At 42.2% G+C, this 16,356-nt stretch overlaps 2 protein-coding genes across 2 annotated transcripts in view; one reads left to right on the top strand and one right to left on the bottom strand.

Moving 5' to 3' along the window:
* The window catches only part of LOC126106596 (atypical kinase COQ8B, mitochondrial), a 155,281-nt gene extending 143,613 nt beyond the window's left edge, over window positions 1-11,668 (bottom strand). The window contains exon 1 of the mRNA XM_049912940.1: window positions 11,116-11,668. Coding sequence (XP_049768897.1) covers window positions 11,116-11,307 — 192 coding nt within the window. The 5' untranslated portion in view covers window positions 11,308-11,668. The remainder of the gene's footprint in view (window positions 1-11,115) is intronic.
* Window positions 11,669-12,329: 661 nt separating this feature from the next.
* Window positions 12,330-16,356, top strand: part of LOC126106867 (protein yippee-like 5) — a 29,922-nt gene continuing 25,895 nt past the window's right edge. Inside the window, exons 1-2 of the mRNA XM_049913269.1 lie at window positions 12,330-12,469; window positions 12,578-12,763. Of these exons, the coding sequence (XP_049769226.1) occupies window positions 12,603-12,763 (161 nt within the window). The 5' untranslated portion in view covers window positions 12,330-12,469; window positions 12,578-12,602. The remainder of the gene's footprint in view (window positions 12,470-12,577; window positions 12,764-16,356) is intronic.

Below are 16,356 nucleotides of genomic sequence, written 5' to 3'. Positions count from 1 at the left end.
CATTAAACGGAGTGGAGTTTAGCACCAAATTAAAGAACTTCCTACTAGACAACTCATTCTACTTCACTGGCAAGTATCTTAACAGAAATGATTAAATTTAATGTTTTAGGTTTATGCACTTTGGTAAAGTAATGTATTTTTTTTTTCTTTATTCACTGTACTACACTCAAATTAAATTAAACATACCATCTCATTCCCACATCTCTGAGACCACTTTGTGTGGGATCCATGGAATACAAGTGACGTAATGGGGCCACGAGGTATAGTCGATACTAATCATCGGCTTTGAACAGTGACACACTGTAAGTGGCTGCTGTGACATCACCTTCTGGTGTGTATTTTCACAGACTGGTTGTTAGGTGGCAAAGCCAGCGAAATGTGAAAGCAAAAAACCTGGTTGTGGTGACACACTGATCTGTGGCTTAGCCCCAGGTCTAGGTTAGGCGACGGAGCCAACAAATAGCAAAGCAAAAACCTTAGTTATGGTGACAGACTTATCTGTAGCTTAACCAGTTTGAAGAAATGGTCACCTATATCACATTATTGTCCCCATGTTGTTTACGACATTTGTCAGTTGTTTCCTACATCACTAGTCAAAGCCTATAACTATTATCAAATATTCCTGTTTATCCGTGTAATGTAATATGGTGAGTAGCTCCATTAGTAATGAACTAGATCTAGGATTTTTGTGCAGTGAGATACATTTTGAAGCCACAGGCGTATATCTGGATCATTTAAAAATTGCTATTGTATCTCTTTATAGATCACCAGAGGGACGCCCATATTTTTAGAAAAACTTGAGACTTTACTAAATTTCTTTCTTAGTCCTCAGTGGAAGAAGTATAGTATTATGATTGGTGGTGACATCAATGCCGCATTTGATGTAAACAAAGATGTGCACACTGTAAATGAATTTAAAAACCTGTTACGACAATTCAACTTCATTTTTACGAACTGCAAACCCACAAGACAGTCCACTAGTCTCGACAACATACTTACAAATGTCAATAGAGAGTTACTGTCTTCAGATGTAGCTGTCTTCGATTTCTTGGCCCATGACTCAGTTTGGGTAAAAATAGGTACAGATAGGCCTAACATGGAGTATAAGGAGTTCAAAGAGCCTAAAATAGTCATCACAAGACCAATAACGCACGAAAAATTGTCTAATTTCATGGTCTCACTCAGTAATTATGACTGGTCACATCTGTTTAATAATAATGCTCAGGGCTCTGCCAATACATTGTTTGATAGATTTTTTCATTATTTCTTAAATATATTCGAGACCAACTGCCCTCAATACAAATGTAAAGTTATCCCTAAAAGTAACAGTAATAGACATAGGGATAAGAATCCACGGTATACCGCTCAACTAGCCAATATGAAAAGAAGGTTGTTGTTGTTGTATAGAGATTCTTACAGACTTCAGAAAACTGATATGGCTAAACAAAGGTACTCAAGAGCACAAAAGGAATATAAGTATGCTTTAAATGAGGCCAAAAAACAACATAACCTAGTCAGCATTGAGTCATCAAAAAATAAATACAGAAAAGCATGCACTACAATAAATTCAGTGGCCAAAAGCAAGTAGAAAGTTGAGGTAGTAATTTCAGCAGACGAATTTAATAACTACTGTATAAAATCTGTTAACTAAATTAGGGAAAGCATTGTGAGGCCACAAGAGACTGTTGCTGATCTCATTAAATACCATAATGTAGACTACACCCTGAATGATAAATTCCTTTTAACAGAGGTCGCACCAGATGTTTTAACTCTTGGAGATAACTTTAGACCCTCTGATAGTGAAGATATATATGGTATTTCTTGTAATATGTTAAAAAAGATAATTGGCTACATACTAAATACTATACTATACTATACTGAATGTATAAATAGATGTCTAATTGAAGGAGTATTCCCAGAAGTATTAAAATTATCTAGGGTAGTGCCCATTTACAAGAAAGGAGACAAAAATTGCCCATCTAGCTATCGCCCAATATTCCTGACACCTATTTTATCTAAAGTTTTGGAATCCATCATCAACTCCCAGTTGTGTGATTATCTGACATGTAATAACATTATTACTGCGGTACAATTTGGCTTTAGGAAGGGCAAATCCACAGTCCATGCCATTGACTCCCTGATTAAAAAAGTGCTTAATGCTTATGAAGGAAAAAATTTTGCTCAGGCTACCTTTTGTGGTCTTAGCGTGTGTGTGTGTGTGTGTGTGTGTGTGTGTGTGTGTGTGTTGGGGTTTATGGGCGCTCAACATCGAGGTCATCAGCGCCCTGACACACATTAAAAGGAACGAATGTGGAGAGACCTAATAAAACTGAAAAACACATTCAAAGAAAGCAGGAAAAGAGGGAAATTACTACATAAGAAAGTAAAACCTAAGGGAAGGGAAAACATAGCAACAAGAATGACACAGGAAAGTGTCATTGGCTGGCCACTTACATAAAAGATGGGCGAGCTTGTCACACAGTGAGCAAATTAAAATTCTCTCCCTAAAATCTTTGTAAAAACATTTGACAAGGCACAGAACTTTAAAACTTTAACCACATTCGTCCGAGTGTTGCCTAAAAGAGTTGGCAGGTCCGCTGGCAAATCAGCCGAGGCCCGCTGGTCAGAAAATAAAACACAACCCAGTAAAATGTGGCTCACAGTGACCTGGACGCCGCAAGCACCACACAATGGAGGGTCTTCTCGCCGGAGCAGGAAGCCATGCGTCATAGGGCTGTGGCCTATTCGAAGCCGAGTGAGGAGAACCTCGTCCCGTCGATGGGGCTGAAAGGAAGTACACCACACACGCGTTGTGGGCTTGACTAGACGGAGCTTATTGTCAGTCACTTCCAGCCACTCATCCTCCCACCGACACATGACTCGGGAGCTCAACAGCGAGGTGAGTGCGTGCAACGGGATAGCACACTGAGATACGTGTGGATCAAGACACGCCTCCTTGGCTGCGAGATCTGCCCTTTCATTCCCAGCAATGCCGCCATGCCCCGGAACCCAGCAGAAAGCTACAACCTTCCCCAGTCGCTGTAGTCGGAGGAGGGCATCCTGGATGGTCTGGACTACTTTATCCGCCGGATACAAATGGTGCAATGATTGAAGGGCACTGAGTGAATCGGAACAGACAAGAAATTTAAGAGAGGAAGAAAGTCTCATCGGCTCCAGTGCCCGCAAGATCGCAGACAATTCTGCATCAAAGACTAAAAGTCTGAGGCAGGCGGACCTTGAGGACACGATCCGGAAAAACAACTGAGCAACCCACGGAATCCCCTTGTTTCGACCCATCCGTAAAAACAGCTACATAGTCGTGGTGCTCAGATAAAATAGCAGAAAATGCTGCATTAAAAACGGTGGCAGGAGTGCAATCTCTCTTGTACTGCAATAAATCTAAAATCACACGTGGCCTCTTCAGTAACCAGGGTGGCAGGCGGTTAAAACCCAGGATTTGGGGTTGGACAGACTCCACACCGAGGGACTCAAGCACACGGTGCACTCTGATCCCAAATGGCAACGTAGCCCGGGGACGGCAGGAAAAAAGGCGATCCAGAAGTGGATGAGCAACAAGATGGTGAGCAGGCGAGCTGGGAGCTGCAAGAAACTTACAAGCTTGGCGCACCAGCAGGAGCTGCCGCCGGATGGTAAGTGGCGGTTCGCCAGCCTCAGCACAGAGGCTAGGTACGGGACTGGTCCGATAAGCATCCGTAGCCAGTCGAATCCCAGCATGGTGAACAGCGTCAAGGATCCGCAAATAAGACGGCCTCGCTGACCCATATACTGTGCAGCCATAGTCCAGCCGTGAGCGCACAAAAGCTCGATAAAACTGAAGGAGACGTGCCCTGTCCACTCCCCAAGACCTGTGGCTGAGGCACTTGAGGATGTTCAGTGTCTTCAGCGTTCTGGCTTTCAAGTCACATAGGTGTGGCAACCATGACAACCTGGAGTCAAAAATTAGGCCTAGAAACCGCACTGTGTCTCCAAACTGTAGGACAGTATCCCTCTTATGCAAGGCAGGCAACGTAAAAAGACAACGAGAACGATTAAAATGAACACAAACACACTTATCGGCAGAAAACCTAAAACCCGTCTTTGCAGCCCACTCCTCTAACCGCCGCACCGTTAGTTGCAATTGACGGCTCGCGGATGCAACACTAGAGGAGGAACAGAAAACAGCAAAGTTGTCCACAAACAAGGAGCACTGTACTGGACTCCTCACTGTAGATGTTATACTGTTGATGGCTATGGCAAAGAGGGTAACACTTAAAACACTGCCCTGGGGGACACCGTTCTGTTGCTCAAAGCGATCAGACAGTGTGCTACCAACGCGGGTCCGAAAAAACCGCTGAGACAGGAAAGGCCGAATGAAAATAGGGAGGCGGCCACGAAAGCCCCATTGATGCAGTTGTGCAAGAATACAGTGTCTCCAAGTAGTATCAAAGAAGATACCGATACAGTGATGCTGACGGAGGAACGCCTGCTGAATAGCCGCCTCGAGGAGGGTCAGGTTGTCGACTGTGGATCGAAATTTTCGGAATCCACACTGAAAGCGGCTAAGGAGCTGTCTGGTCTCTAGCAGCCAGACCAGACGACGGTTAACCATCCGTTCCAGGGTCTTTCCGACACAGCTTGTCAAGGCGATACTACGATAACTACTGGGACATGTGCGGTCCTTTCCTGGTTTGAGGAGAGGGATGAGGATTGCCTCCCTCCACGAGGTTGGGAACACTCCTATGTGCCATATGAGATTAAAACATTCAAGGAGGATTTCCTTTGACACCGCAGGCAGATGTCTAAGCATGGAGTACCGGATGCGGTCGTAACCTGGTGCAGTGTCAGAAGTCTCAGTAAGAGCCGACTCAAGTTCCCACATGGAGAAAAGGGAGTTGTAGGCCTCAGAACCATTCGACCGAAAGTTCAAATTCGCTCTTTCGACAGTCGCACGGTAGCGACGAAACGCTGGATCCTGGGTTGCAGTGGCAGTACTTTGTGCAAAATGCTCTGCCAGCGACTGAGCTATGGCGCTGGGCGTCGTTTGGAGGCATCCCTGGTTCAGGACTGCAGCTATTGGTAAACGGCTGCGTTTACCGGAAATCCTCTGGATGGCTTCCCATACCTTTGTGGAACAAGTGGAACGGTTGATGGAGTCCAGAAACTCCTGCCATGACCTTTTCTTGCTCTCTTTAATGACACGGCGTGCCCTGGCTCTCGCGATACGAAAGGCGGTAAGATTGACCGCTGTTTGGCGGCATTTAAATCGGCGAAGAGCTGCACGCCTGTCACGGATGGCTGAACGGCACTCTTCTGTCCACCAAGGCACAAGGCGCCGCTTAAGAGTGCCAGAAGACTGTGGTATGGACAGGTCAGCAGCATGGTGGATCACAAGCGTGATGTGATCCACCCATTCCTGTATGCTGTTGTGGCGGTCAAAGACAGCCAACCGAGTGAACAGTGGCCAGTTAGCCCTGCCAATCATCCACAATGGTGGCCGCTGCTCCAGCAGTACACCATCCAGGAGATGAATGCGGATACGGAAGTGATCGCTGGAATGTAGGTCGTCAATGACCTCCCAGTGAACGGAGTCAGTGAGGGTTGGAGAGCAGAAAGATAGGTCAATGGCTGAGAATGACCCTGTAGCACTAGAGAAATGAGTCGGAGTACCTGTGTTGAGGATGCACAACACTTGAGATGTTAGGAGGCCCTCCAAAATTCGACCTCGAGCGCAAATAGAAGTGGAGCCCCACAGGACATGATGGGCATTGAAGTCTCCCAGGAGAAGAAATGGGCGGGGGAGTTGGTCGATAAGGTTTGTGAGAGCCTCGAAGTTCACTGCATCCAGAGGGGGTAAATAAAGGGAGCAAACGGTAAGCCTCCGACCGGAATAAATTGCAACTGCAACTGCTTGCAGGTCAGTATCCAGGGGGAGAGCAGAGGAGTGGTGGTCATTATCGACAAACACGGCGACTCCGCCTTTGGCCCTGTCTCCAGTCAGGTCATCTTTGCGATACAACCTATAGCCCCTGAGTACAGGAGCATCAGATTGTTTTAGATGTGTTTCCTGTAAACACAAGCACAGGGGGCATTGCCGTGCTAGGAGGTGCAGTTCCTCCACATGTGCCCGGAATCCATTCATGTTCCACTGAATAATGGGAGCCATCTATCAGGGCGGGAGTACCTTCAGTCGCACTTTCTGTCGGGGAGGAGAACCCACAACAGGTGGAGGCTCAGTTTTGGGGCGAGACGATTGCCCCAGTCTGACATCTACCTCCATCGCCTCAGAAGAGGAGTCGAGAGAGACGTCAGAGAGAATGACATCCACATCAGCAGACTGTAGAACTTCAGTCTCCTTTAGTGGGCGAGTCTTCACCTTTGTCTTTGGCTTCGATTTTCTGGCCTGAGGTGGCATTGGAGCCAAAACCTCAGAAGCAGTAGGGGGTGTAGCAGCACTGGGCAGTACACAAGACTGGACCCGGGAAGGGGCAGGAAGTTCCATGATGTCAGCTACCACAGCCTGGTCAGAGGGCCGGGGGGGAGCAGCAGGCTTCACAGGAATGGCAGCAGCACATGTACACTGACAAACGCAGGTGCTAGTGCTGACAGTAGCAACCTCCGTTTGGGTAGCGGCATCGGTTTTCAAGACAGGCTGTTTCAGAACGGAAGAAAAGGAGGCAGCGAACGTGGGCGGCTGCATGGACTTTTAGATTTTCTTTGCCTCACCATACGGGATGCGTTTAGTGGTTTTAAGTTCCTGGATCTTCCGTTCCTCAAGGAAAGCTCTGCATTCCCTACTCCACACAGGGTGATCCCCAGAGCAGTTGACACACTTGGGAGGAGAGGAGCAATCAACTCCCTCATGAGCGGCTTTACCACATTTCCCACAAGTGGCTTCCTCTTTACAGCCGAGGGTAGTGTGGCCAAAGTGTTGGCATTTAAAACACCGCATGGGGTTGGGGTAATAAGGCCGTACACTGAGACGTAGGAAACCTGCCTTCACATGCTCTGGCAATTTGGTGCTGTTAAACGTAAGAATAAATGAGTCAGTTTTTATGAGAGCACCATCCACCCGTTTCATAACGTGTTGCACGTCGACAATTCCTTCCCGGGACCATTCAGACTTCAGTTCGTCTTGGGGAATGTCGACGAGATCTCTGCAAGTCACAACACCCTTGCTGTAGTTCAAGGTGTTGTGAAATTCAGTCTCTATCGCAAACTCCCCAAGAAATTGTGCCTTCTGAAGGTTCTGGACTTGCTGGAAGCTAGATGTTTCAACCAACAAGGTGCCATTGCGCAAGCGCTTTACAGACTTTAACGTGCCAGCAATATCCTCTAAGGCCTTCCGTATATAAAACGGCGAAACTTTTTCAAAACTCCCATCTTTTCTTTTAATTATGAGAAACACATTCTGAGAAGCAGAATGCGTTCTGTTACTAGTACCTGAATCAGGAGGACTGGCTACACGAGCCCTCTTGTTAGATTGGGTGTTAGAACCTACCAGCGGCCCACCCTTTCCGCTGGGAGGAAAAGAAGAAAAGTTAGAGGGTTCCATCTTGATCCCACGAGCAGCTAGGGAACTAAAGGTCCGCTCAAACAGAGCCCCGCATGCCTGAGTAAGCCCTATACAACTGGGGTGTGGCAGGTGCCCCAGAGGTTGCCCGCTTGCGACTGTTCCACCTCAACAGCCATGCATCTCATAGGCGCGGAGCACACCGGAAGATTGAGGGTTTTTTTATACAGGTTTGTTCCATCCTCGCGATCCGGGCGGTCAAGCCAAGATCCCCATTCCCTGAGACACACAACATTCCACCGCCGCGCCGCATGGTGGTCGCTGAAGTGTACTCAGAGCTTACGGTGACGGGGGACAGGTGGCGCTTACCAGTCCCCAGCTCAGGAACCCCGGGGTCGCCAAGCCCGTACCCAGCAAATGAATGCTGAGCCCTTGGGGGCGTGGTCTTAGCAAAGCCTTCGATTCTGTGGAGCATATTTCACTCCTCAACAAACTAGTTTATTACGGAATCACAAACAGTGAAGTTGACAACATTTTTTAATCTTTCCTCAGCAACCGTAGACAAATTGTTTGTATTGGTAAACAGAGATCACAGCTAGCTGAAGTTAAGTGCAGTGTGCCACAAGGCTCAGTATTAAGACCTGTGCTATTTATCCTAATGACAAACGATCTACCATCCTACATAAATACTCACTCCATTCTCTATGCAGATGATACCACTTTTTTCAATATCAGCTCAGACATTGATATGCTGCAAACTGTGGCAAACGACACAATATCACAGGCATCAGTCTGGTTCTGAGCTAACGGGTTCCTGCTTAATGAGAGTAAAACTCAAAAGATTGTATTTAGTTTGAGAGATCTGCCAGCAGAAGACTTCAAGAATAGTGTTAAGTTCTTAGGTATTGTTATAGATACTAAACTGACTTGGGAGCCACATATTTCATTATTGCAAGGCTGTGTAGAGTGGTGTATCTGTTAAAGAATTTAATAAACCATGTACCTGCGGCCTATGTAAGATCAGCCTACTTTGCTTTTTTTCCAAAGTATTATATCTTATGGGCTTTTAATATGGGGCAATAGCTCACACCTTCAGGACATTTTGGTACTTCAGAAGAAAGTAATTCGAATTATCACAAACAGTGATAAACTGGCCCACTGCAAACCACTGTTTATCAACTTAAAAATATTAACTGTGATAAACATGTATATTTACACTGCCCTACTGGATATAAAGAGCAACTTATCAGAATACCAGCATAGAAGAGATGTACACTCTCATGGAACCAGAAATAGTAGCAATCTTGACATACCTTACTACAGATTATCCAAGTCATTGAACAGCTACGAAGTGGTGGGTATGAAGATGTTTAATAATTTGCCATTATATTGGGCAGAAGCTCCATTTGATTTATTTAAAGACAAATTGTTCAGTTGGTTAGCTGAAAATCCATACTATTCACTTCAGGAATTTTACGACTGTAAAATATCATGGTGGTACCAATTTGGAGAGTGCAGCATAATTTCTTTAATTGAATCAGTTATGATGCAATGTTTTCATATTATTTCATTTTAAATATTGTATTTTATGTAAAACCTACGTCACATACTGATCTTTAACCCATGTATATATGCTGTATAACTTGTATATATGTAACTTGACTTTGTCAATTGCTGTAATAGCTAAACGACAATAAAATTTCATTCATTCATTACTCATTCCAATGCTTGAATTAGGCTAGTTCATTAGTTCCGTGTTCCATTGATCACTTTGCACGATAAATCGTAATGTTATCGAATGAGTATTAGGCCTCCCAGAAAATCAACTAAGACTCTGAAAAAATCCACTGCCCTTCCTTTTACATAATGCTTCACATTGAGCTTTTATGTAACTCAAGATGAAACACTATCACCTACCTTTTTACTGGTAAAGTTAAAACCTTTATCATACGAACATTAAATTGACTGGTATTTTCACTCCCAATCCAAATGTACTGACAAATTTTGAGAAAGAATTGCTAATAGGGCATTGTTTACTTTTAGTTTTGAATATTATGGCTTTTTAGGTTCTTGCTGAATGTCTACCAGTAAACTGTTTTCAAGTTCTGCATCAGAGTGTAAAATTCCATTCTGAAGTGTAGCCTGGGGCATGTAGTCCACACAGAAATTTTTACTTTTAGTATTATGGTTGTGAATTTCATAAAAATCTCAGTGAGAAGGGGGTATGAAGGGCATTCTCTTAACCTTCCTCTAAAATACCAACAGAAGCAGTCGACATGGTTTATCCTACACATGGACCAACGTTAGCACTCATTGTTGCTATTCTACATCGATGCCACCTCAACAGGGCAAGTAAGGAGGCAAGCCTTAAAAGTGTGGCATAACAATCTGATAAATTTTTGCATTTGTATAGCTGAAGATGAAGGGAAATACGGAAGCGTCCGATCCCGCCCGTCTGCTTTGACCCATGACGTCACAAATATGGCGGAAACAAAAACACACACTTTCCACAAGAAGCCTAATGACAATAACGGGACTAGCGCGGGAAATGGGGTGTTTGGGGTGGGGGGAAAACTAAATATAAATAAATTTAGATGCCTTGCGTAGCTACAACGTGTAAGTGAAGACAGCCATGCATGAATACCCACCCACCTCCCCAGGGGTCGTAACCCCTGCAACCCATAGAACATAAAGATGCTTCAGTAGCCGATTAGTGGTTTTTGTCTTTTTAAAAAAAAATCTCATGGGATAGAACGAACAGATCAGAAAGATAAATATAATAAACTAAAACAGAAATTGGAGGAAACAGACAATTAAAATAAGTAATAAGTGTTTTTAAATTAAAAAAAAAAATCCTCACGAGATAGAATGAACAGATCAGAAAAGTAAATAAAATAAGATAAAACAGAACTGGAGACAGCTACACTCAAACCAAACTCCGCACCGTCATGACGTCACACACAACACCCTTACGTCAAGGGTCAAAGCCGACGTGTGGGATCGGACGCTTCTGTCGACCCAGATAAAGATGTGTAACAATAAATATAAACAAGCAATATAAAAATGCACTGAATTAGATGATGGGATATACAACATCATCTTAGCCAGTGACACTATCACCATATGAGTGTACCCTTTAAATGGTTGCAATATGCTGTCCGTCATCTGAATTATTTTTTATTACATCCATGTGGAAATTAGAAAGAAGAAAGTAGGGTAGAAGATTAACAGTTATTGGAAAGACATGGGGCTCAAATTGGTCTCTTATCATAAGTATACCATTTCCCTATACTCTAAAAGCAGCGTTGACATTGATGAAAACATTTTTCAGCTGACACCTAAAATAAATAAAGTAGCCTATGTATTTTTAAAAAGTTTGAGCAGCAATACCTGCAGCAGCAACTACTACCGTTCTAGGCATACTTTCAAATACATAGCAAGCGTGTTGATGACTAATGGAATACTAGGTACGTCTTTTACTGAAATATCAATTTAAAATACACATGCTCCATAAAACAAAGCATTTGACCGCCTTGGCTATCTGAGCGGCCGCGACCTACTAATAAAAATATCAATTAAAAGTCGTACAGAAAACAAATGTGTACCCGAGCATCAGCTTTTGATAAAGCATCCAGGTTTCTTCCTAAGGTGTTGACTGCTTCTTCTGTTAGACCTTTTACGCTGGAGTTTTCCCAAATTAGTTTACATTCAGCTTCTTGGAGTCTGCTGGTCGCAATGATAACACTCTGCAAGCCGCGCAGGACGCCCAATAAATCCTGACTCCACACCCGAGACATGTTTGTTATATTTACGATAAATCTATTATTCTACACTAAGAACATTCATGACGCAGTGTATCGGATCATAAAATGAGAACAGCCCAGGAGTTTAGAGGTTATGTCCGATTGTATAACAACACTAAATTTAAAAAAAGGGATGTTACGTAATGCACGCAGTGGTGTTTGACAGCCAAACTGTTTCACTGATACAACTTCCCCTTAATCTCTTAACAAACACAAGCATCACTTCCACCGCGTTCTTCACTTCTAAATAATTATTCTTTACTATACTTTCTCTACTACAGCGACAACTCCCAAACCGGCACCCTGCTACCATACCACGTTACGGCATCACAGATTACAACGGTACAAGTCAACCCCTTATATTGAGTACAGCATGTTCAGTATTAGCAGCTTTAGGAACCCACACATTAAAAAAAAATCTCAAAGATTTTGCCTATTAGCAGCCTTACAATTTCAGTCCAATTTTACGGATTTCTTGCTTGGACTATGTATTCGCCAGGGACATGGTCTCGCTGCTTTCCTTAGTGTACAAAGTTTTTTCCCATGTTGTTTTGCTGATGCAAAAGCTTACAGTATTAAAATAAAGACATAAAAATCCCAAACAAGCGCATTAATTTCTCCTGACAACAGAAAACTGCTTTTCATCAAAAGTTCAATAGACATTACGAAATTGTATATCCTATATACACTGTTATCGCTTGTGTTGTGAATGTTTATTCCGTATCTAGATATATACAAGTATTTTCATAATTATGAGTGTGTTCGGAGATTTCAGTTTATACTTTACATACACAAAACTGGTGAATTAAATAGCTACTTCATTTTTGCTACTGTAATGTAAACTGCCATGTTGAATAAACAAATTACAAATAAACGCTCCAAAAGAACATATACAATTTTTACATGGAAATTAGTTTACGCTTGGCAGTTCGTTAAATATACCCTGTTCTCCTTTCTATATTAGTTGTGTCAAAGTGCCTTGTTTGTTTACTTATGCGAATGCTGTCATGTATCATACGGTCAAGTTAACTACGTCATCGTAAACAGCTGTCTTGTGTTTTGGTTTGGCATCCGAGAGGTCATTCTTGAGACACAAAGAAATCGCGTAAGCCAGTCCATTTTCTGATACACTTGTGTTGTGAACACGTCTTTTGAGGTAAAAGCTTAACAGTGGAAATGAAAACCGTTGTAGTTTATAGCGAGGAAGACTTTATTTACGTTACAATATCGAATAATAAGAACAAATATGGTGATGTGTTCGCAGAGCTTTGAGGACTTCCAGAAAAAAAATGGGTCGCATTTTTCTGGACCATATTGGAGGCTCTCGTCTTTTCTCATGCGCCTCTTGTGATACGTTCCTCACAAACAGAAGTGAGCTAATTAGCACGAGATTCACTGGTGCGACTGGTAGAGCATTCCTCTTCAATAAAGTGGTGAATCTCAACTACAGGTAACATGACACACTCGTAGTTAATGTGTAAATATGTCACTCTCTCTAATTGCAATACGGATCAAGAGTTACGAATGAGACACTTCGAATGCCCCCAAGATTCCATGAAAAACTGTAAAATTATCTTGTCACGATTTTTGGAAATTATCGGGAAACATTTTACGAAACCTAGCGACAAATTACGACCTGACATGACTTATCAGATGGTGTTGATAAAATTAAAACGATTCGTTTTAGTCGCTAAACCTTTTCGCAGTATCTCGACAGTTACAAAATTTCGTCTACGGAAGCTGTCGTGCTAACAAAATAATTGTTAAACATGAAGAACAGATGATATTTGACACTGACGAACAATCTCAGACAGCACCCTAGAATTTCTGTTGTTTCCTATAATAATGACCATTTATTAAAATAAACTTGACATATCAGAAACTGTGATGTTAAGGTCTGAGCATAGAAAAATATTAACAGCGAAGGGAAACAGGACCACAATGCACATTGCTGCATACTTGACATTTTTAAACAGTTTATTCCGTAGTTGTCAGTACTACTGCAGCAATTAATATGATTGGAAAACAAATCCTTTAGACCTGTGAAGAAAATTGTATTGACTTACAAACGTCACTTTCTTACAAAAAGTGTGATGATTGCTAGCAGAGACACATCTCCACAGAGATGAACAAAATCCGGAAGACAATGGATATGAAGTTGATGGTAGATTGATGAACAACACTAGAGAAATCTTGTGCATACTGAAAGGATATGCAGTAGCATTAAGTTTGAATACAGTCCGTTTGATCCTGGTTTTAAGAAATAGTTGTAATCATTTTAATTTCACCAGCAATGGGAATAGTAGGCACAGCAGTTTGTTATTACATGACTCATAAATATCTTGGATTAATCCTAAGTTCCTTATCTCTGTCACGAGATGCTGTTGATGATGTATCCATAACAGGGGTGCAGTTTAAGCAAGGAGTTTCCTTAATACGATTTGAGGAGATTAGGTGCTAGGATGAGGTTTTAACGTATCTGCTGCGCAATTGTTAACAATGAAATTTTGATGCTGTACATTAACCAGTGTCACCTATGATGAATATTTTACTTAACTCCATATTAAATTATGTGCAAAAGAGTGTACAATAGACTGTAATGTTGTTGGGTCTTACGCCTAGCTTCTAAACTGGTAAATATGCTCTGCATGCCTGTTAATCAGTGTATACAGTAGGCATTGTAGCTCTTTCACACACAATACAAAGTGGGCTTTAGACAATCTCTCTCTCAAAACTAATCAGGAACTGCATCATATGTACATAGTTAAGTCTTGAAATACAATGGCTGAAGTTACAACGAAGGTCTTGCAGCCATTAGGACCAATAACTTAGATTGATTTATGATATGTGGTGAACATTAAGCTATAGATTCTAAATGTAGAAGTTCTTCATCTTTCTTTCTCATTTTCTGTTTTTAGACAGGAATGTGAGGGCTTGTATCTATAAGAACAGCACTATACTCTTCTTTGGTCTTGGTTATTACGTCATATTTTGGTTCAAACCACTTGTGCAGTTAACACAAAAAAAAAAAGGAAAAAAAATAATCCCATGACTGCAACATCAATGAGTCACTGTGTAACACTTTGTAGTGACATGAAATGGAATGCTCACATGGGCTCAGTTGTTGGTAAAGCAGGTGGTAGAGTTCATTATAACTTTATGATACTGGAGAAGTGCAATCAGTCCACAAAGGAGATTGCTTACAAATCACTCATGTGACCAGTTCTATAATATTGCTGAAGTGTGTGGGACCCAAACCAAATAGGACTAATAGAGGATATGAGACTTATACAGAGAAGGGCAGCATGAATGAATGGTCACAGGTTTGTTTGATCCTTGGGAAGTGTCACAGAGATACTGGAGGAACTGAACTGGAAGACTCTTCAAGATAGATGTAAACTATCCTGAGACAGTTGATTAAGGAGGTTTGAAGAACCAGCTGTAGATGATGACTCTATAGGAATAGACTGTAATCCCTTACATATCACTCACATAATGATCATGAGGATAAGATTAGAATAATTACCACACGCACAGAGGCATTCAGACAGTCATTCTTCCAGCACTCCATATGTCAGTGGGATGGGAAAAGACCATAATAACTGGTACAGTGGGATGTACCCTGTACCATGTAGCTCATGGTGGTTTACAGAGTTTAGACATAGGTGAAGACATAAACATAGATGTAAACCATTGTGTCCAACATTTTCTTTACTCAATCATTTTTTGTCTCTCAGTAAAGAAGTTTCACGAGCTCTGCAACAGGACACTTTTGACCAGTCTAATTCCTGTGCAAGTATTTCCTTCTCTTGTGTGACATCTTCGAGTTTAGAAAGAGAATACAAATGCAAGAGGCCAAATCTTTAGCATAGTGATTCTTGTAGCAGTTCACAGTGCCAGCTGACAATTTTGGCAGCGACGGTCAGAAACATATGAGCTGCTTCAGTGTCTTTGTTGAAGGAGAACATATTTCACCAACTGAGATCAGTTACCCATCATTACATTTTGACATTAATCCTACTATGACACAGTTTCATGAAGCTCACAGTTTGCAGCATTGTCTCCAGAACTGATCATGGGCCTTTGGTTCTGAGTCAAGGGGAAGGACTGAACCAGACATTTCGAAAGTTCTGTAACAAACTAGGCTGCTACTTCCTGGACTGGTGCCATAATGTTGAGAACTGGAAGACCCCCTAAAAAGTCAGGTGTGCACTACACATCAGAGGCTGCTACTCGGGTAGCTGACTGTGTGTGGGGGTGTGCACAAGAGTTTTTTAGATTAGGTGACTCTCCATCCAGTCTAGATAACGATGGCTGTGGGAAACCCAGAAATAACAGTGAAAGATTGAAAGAAATGCCTCCCACAGGAGAGAGTATTAAAATCCTAATGGTAAACTTCCGAAGCATTCGTAACAAAGTGCCAAAGTTAGAAGCATTCCTGAAAAGCAGTGAAGCTTACAGTTTACTAGGTACAGAAAAATAATTGAAACTTGAAATTGATAGCAGTGAGATTTTTGGGGAAAATTTAAGAGTATATCAAAAGGATAGCCTATTAGGGAACAAATGTGGTTTATTTGTCACAGTAGACAAAAAATTCAAACCCACTGAGCTAGAAACTGAAGCTGCATGTGGGATAATTTGGGCAAGACTCAGTATCAGGGTTGGGCATAAAATGATAATTGAATCCTTTTATTGCTTACCAGACTCTTCTCCCAATGAAACCAAAATGACCATGACACAGTTGTTGCAATAATGATTACCAAAGTACAGAGGACAACTAAACTAAGCAGAAAGATACATTTGCTCAGTAAACTAGATGAAAAAATCAGTATTGTCGTATTTCAGTGAAGAAGTTTCAGTGCAGGTCAGGACAGTGTAGAGGAACTCTGGCTCAAGTTTAAAAGAATAGTTCACCACACACAGGGTAGATATGTACTGGTCATAATGAGAGGGAATCTCAGTGGTATACAGTCACTATTAAAGAAACTTTTAAGAAACCGAGATTGATGGATAATAGGTGTAAAACAAAATGTAGGGCTACAG

The sequence above is a fragment of the Schistocerca cancellata genome, chromosome 10 (assembly GCF_023864275.1).
Source record: "Schistocerca cancellata isolate TAMUIC-IGC-003103 chromosome 10, iqSchCanc2.1, whole genome shotgun sequence".
Lineage (NCBI taxonomy): Eukaryota > Metazoa > Arthropoda > Insecta > Orthoptera > Acrididae > Schistocerca > Schistocerca cancellata.
Note: the sequence above shows the minus strand (reverse complement) of the source record. Positions and strands in the feature narration are given on the sequence as shown.